Source organism: Camponotus floridanus, unplaced genomic scaffold (genome assembly GCF_003227725.1).
Source record: "Camponotus floridanus strain SB8 unplaced genomic scaffold, Cflo_v7.5 scaffold625, whole genome shotgun sequence".
NCBI classification, from domain to species: domain Eukaryota; kingdom Metazoa; phylum Arthropoda; class Insecta; order Hymenoptera; family Formicidae; genus Camponotus; species Camponotus floridanus.
This window is the reverse complement of record NW_020229798.1, coordinates 1-5,322: the sequence shown is the minus strand read 5'-3', so window position 1 is coordinate 5,322 and position 5,322 is coordinate 1. Positions and strand designations below refer to the sequence as shown.

Below are 5,322 nucleotides of genomic sequence, written 5' to 3'. Positions count from 1 at the left end.
CCTTCACGTGACCTTCGGGTGGCTCTTCAAGATTAAACTAATGACACCATCATATGTCCCCCTTGAAACTATACAACTTTTGTCTGAACAATTTTTTTGTATTCGGCTTACCAACGGAGTTATTCAGGTGGCCTGTTTTAGATGCCTCACCCTGTATATATATATCAAAAAGCAAACACTTATTAATCATGTTTTCTTGATGAGAACTTAATTAAATATTTAATAATTATTTAAAAAAATTATATTATATATACAGGGTGGGGCATTTATCTTGAGACAAGATAATATCTCGATTGAAGTCGATTATTTTGAAAAAAGTTTTAGACAAAAATTGTATGGTTTCAAGGGGGACATAAGATGGTGTTATTAGTTTGATCTTGAAGAGCCACTTGAAGGACACGCGAAGGTCAGCTCCAACTTTTTAAATGGGACACCCTATATGCTTTTGCATATTCTTGTAGCTCATCTCAAGAGCTTTCCAAAACACTATAATTAAGTTAGTTTTCATTAAGTACTTTCCAAGTTATGAGGCTTGAAATCATTTTTTAATTTTACATAAACCGTAAAATATCTTGTAAAATATTCATTTTTCGATTATTTAACCTTAATACTTTTATGTACAAAATAATGAGAGGAATCAATTGGTGTAAAGAAAAGACATAGTTATTTTTAAGAAAAAAATATGTAATTGTTAATTGCAAATTACATTTTTTTTTTCGAAACAACTATGAGTTTTCTTTACACCAATTGATTTTTCTCATTATTTTGTACATAAAAGTATTAAGGTAAAATAATCGAAAAATGAATATTTTACAAGATATTTTACGGTTTATGTAAAATTTAAAAATGATTTCAAGCCTCATAAATTGGAAAGTACTTAATGAAAACTAACTTAATTATAGTGTTTTGGAAAGCTCTTGAGATGAGCTACAAGAATATGCAAAAGCATATAGGGTGTCCCATTTAAAAAGTTGGAGCTGACCTTCGCGTGTCCTTCAGGTGGCTCTTCAAGATCAAACTAATGACACCATTTTATGTCCCCTTGAAACCATACAACTTTTGTCTAAAACTTTTTTCAAAATAATCGACTCCATCGAGATATTATCTTGTCTCAGATAAATGCCCCACCCTGTATATATATGTATGTATATATATATATATATGTAGATTTTGTTTTTTGAAAATGCCCATTTTCAAAATAATTTTTTGTATTATTCAGTATTGATAGAAATGGTTTGGTAGAACTTTGTAACAATGTAAAGATCTTCTATGTGTTTCTTGCTTCTTGTTTTCCCAGTTTTCAATCTTGAAATTATTACGATTAGTTGAATAATTTGTGATATTTCTTTTCACCACAATTCCATATTATTCAACATATAGAGTTGTCAAAATATAACGTCAAAATATAAACTATCCATATTATTCAACATATAGAGTTGTCAAAATATCAAACATCAAAATATAAAAATAACTTTTTTATGATGTGTAAGCTGTTTGAAAATATCCATTCTTAAATTTCTTGTATTACTTAATATTAATAGAAAATAATTTGATTGGAATTTAATAAATCGCTTTAATTATATCCAATAACTAACTATGACCTTTAAAATTTGTAAAGATTTTCTTGTTCTTTGTTCGCCCACTTTTATAATCTTGAAATTAATACGATTAGCTGAATAATTTGTGATATCTTTTTTCACCACAATTCCATATTATTCAACATATAAAGTTACAAAAAATAATAAGTATAAAGACTATAAAGATTTTTAAAACGGTCCATATCCTGCAAAATATCATATTATACATATATATGAAATATATATAATATACCTTATATTACATTTATATAATATCTATATTTACTTGGGTTTGGTGGTGGAGGTCGCAATCTGTACATATCCGGAGGAATAAACCATGGAGGGAATGGTCTAACCGGTGCCATTAGAGCAGAATGTCGGCCCTCTTGCCATAGGAGGGACTTGTCCTCTAAATGGGACCATAGGGCTTACTACAATTGGACTTGGAGGAAGATTCTAGAAGTTGAAAAATGAACCAATTACAAGTCAAATTAAAGTATTATGGAGGTCTGTATAGAGACTCGTTAGATTGAAAATTAGACTATGGAATTATATAACTCACATAATAGATAGGCACGTGTATTGGTGACTCGACATAATGCGGTGCAACATCTTTTCGTTCTTTGGATTTGTCTCTATCTCTATCTCTGTCTGGCACGTGTATTGGTGGCTCGACATAATGCGGTGCAATATCTTTTCGTTCTCTAGATCTGTCTCTATCTCTATCTCTGTCTCTTCTTCGTTCTCTGGATTTGTCTCTATCTCTATCTCTGTCTCTTCTTCGTTCTCTGGATTTGTCTCTATCTCTATCTTTATCTCTTCTTCGTTTTCTGGATCTGTCACTATCTCTATTTCTGTCTTTTCTTTTACGAGAATGTTCACTCGATCTATCACGATATCTGTCGCGGTAAGATTTTCTTCCATAAGTGATCTATAACACAATAGTAATAGAAATAATAATTATAATAAAATAAATAATGGCCACATATTTTTAAAGAAATATTTGCACATTTCTCTTGCAAGTATAGTTCAATTAATCTAATAATATATTTAATGTTAAATATTTCTGTAAATGTTAATATTTTTTGCAATAATAAAAATGTTAATGATGACGATCTTAGTATATTAATGATAACGAACTATAAAATTTGTTAATAAAAACAAATATCAATAATTTAATTCCATACCTGGTATGCGACTTAGGTGAAAACTGGTCGAAAGATAGATATTCAGAATCATACAATATAGATGACAATAATGAAGAAGTTTGCGATTTATCGGTTGAATCTGTAATATCATTAAAATACAAGAATTTTTTCAAATATGTTACATATTAATATATCGAAGACTCAGAAAATGTTGAACACTAAAATCGATACACAACTATTATTTTGCTAAATTAAATAAAGATTTATAAATGAGATGTGCATCCAGTTGGTCTGAGATTCTATACACAACATGTAACATACATCTCTGGTTTTTTTAAATATTTTTCTAGAGAATTTGGAATCTGAGAAAAGTTGCAATCGCAATTTTACAAATTTACTAATTTATAAAATCAATAACATTTTAAATTTAAAATAACAATTGAAATAATGTAGCAAAATTATCTCTATAATGCGTACCTGACTGCTGCTCTCCATCTATAGCAGCCGTATGTCGCTCTTCTATTTCATTAATCTTAGTAGCTTTTTTCTATTTCTTCTCTGTCGAATATTGGTTTAGATCCTTCTCCTATATAATTTATTACTATGCTTATAATATAATTTATAATATAATTATGCTTATGCTTTAATAATATAATTTGAGTAAGCAAATATAAATCAGACAATAATTTCTGTCTTCTTTAACGTCTTCAAACGATGAATTCAATGATTATTGATATCTCCTTTTACTATTCAAATCTCACACCACACTACGCGTATGCGCGTAATATAAATTAAATTTAAGTTCTATTATTATTGATAATTTTGTAATATTCTATTATTGATTTGTAGCATCAAGAATAATATTGCATATACTATTTATTTGCAAGTAATAGAAATATTAGCAATTTTTAAAGACAAATCTTCTCTACTATTATTCTACTTTGTTAGATTTGCAACAAATATTTTATAATCAAATTCAGTGAGGTAACTAAACAGGTAACTAAACATTTCTTGCAGTGTTTACAATATTATACATTATATTAATATAATATTTGTAATAGTACAACTTTCTGAAATATAAATATAATTTTATATATATATATATATATATATAATATATATATATATATAATTTGATTAAATCACATATTAAAAATCACTTATTTTCATACAGTATTCATGAAACAAAACTTAAAATACAGTATTTTTTACAACTGTCCAATAATCAGCTTTGATTAAATTTATTTTATAACTTGTTGTATATGCTGTTTACACTAGTTTGATTGAACAATGATGAAACAGATTGTAAAATCTTCAATTGATGAGTAGTAATTAATCTTCTAAATTGTTTTTCCAGAAAATATTGCATTTTCGTTGATTAAATCACAATGATATTATTTCTTAAATCAGGAAGTTATATTTGTGATCTTTGTAATTTATGCTCTAATAATTAATATCATTATGTATCCAATATTAAAAAAAATAATATTTTTGGAAAATTTATATTTGAACATTCTTGTTCTTTTAATTATTATTGCAATATTTTTTTTATTTCTCTATAGTATTAATCAATGAATCAAATTTCAACTGTTTATTAATTCTGTTAAGTTCTTGAAGTGAAGCCTGATAATTGAAATACTATCTTTTAAAGTTAAATTATCTCATAGAGACATACATTATAATATTGTAATTACTCTATAATCAACCTATATTTTTAACAATGTATTTTGAAATTTGTTTTAATTAAGACAGTAATAAAATTTACTAAATAATACAAGATATCTATTCGAATGTTATAAAGATTTTCCAAAAATTATCTTAATCTTTCAAATTATTTTGTTCAAAAATTCAATTTTTTTAAACATTTGATGCAACTTCTAAAAATGCTCTTTTTGTATTCATTTTTTAAGATGCTTCCATTCTATGAAAAAAAATGAAAAGAGTCATTTTAAGATTCAAAAGTACAATTTGAAAATATATCGGAAATATCTGAATAATACTTTCGTAAGATAAACATTTTTAATCAGCATAACGTTTTTTATCTTTTTATTATTAAAAATTACAATGAAAAATATATACTGCAATATTCTATATTCTTGAGAGGTGCTATTTTATATTTTTGAAAGATCTTAAGACTTGATATATAAATAAGGATATTATTTATAAAACATGTATATTTTAAATATATATAATTCATAACATTAATCAATCAATGGATTTAATCAATTATTTAGAATATAAGAGCAAAGTTCAAAGAATCAAATTAGCTATAAAAACTTCCCTGAGTTCCAACAAAATTCCATAAGAATTCTCTAATTTTTTCAGATATAAAAAAATTTCTGAGAAAACCAAATTTTCCATAATTTTACAAGAAATAAACACCCTACAATACTATTTTCCAATACAATTTTTGGTTTAATTAGTTATAAATTCAAATAAAGTTAAAAAATATATAGTTCATATATAGTTTTAATAAATATATACATAATATAAGAAAAAATATTTAATTATATTAAAATGCAATTTTATATGCATTATAAAGAAAAAAAATCTAGAGAAATCTAAATGAGATCTTCCAGATGAAGATTCTGTGCACA

At 25.6% G+C, this 5,322-nt stretch overlaps 1 protein-coding gene across 1 annotated transcript; it reads right to left on the bottom strand.

Annotated features, from left to right (window-relative positions):
* Positions 1–1,236: 1,236 nt before the first annotated feature.
* LOC112639409 (probable inactive protein kinase DDB_G0270444) lies at positions 1,237–3,360 on the bottom strand (the record flags this gene model as incomplete). Its single annotated transcript, XM_025413230.1, is given in 7 exon segments — positions 1,237–1,783; positions 1,864–1,972; positions 1,974–2,033; positions 2,148–2,508; positions 2,765–2,864; positions 3,203–3,272; positions 3,274–3,360. Coding segments are annotated over 7 exon segments (804 nt in total), but the record flags the coding sequence as incomplete, so codon positions are not given.
* Between the last annotated feature and the right edge of the window lie 1,962 nt (positions 3,361–5,322).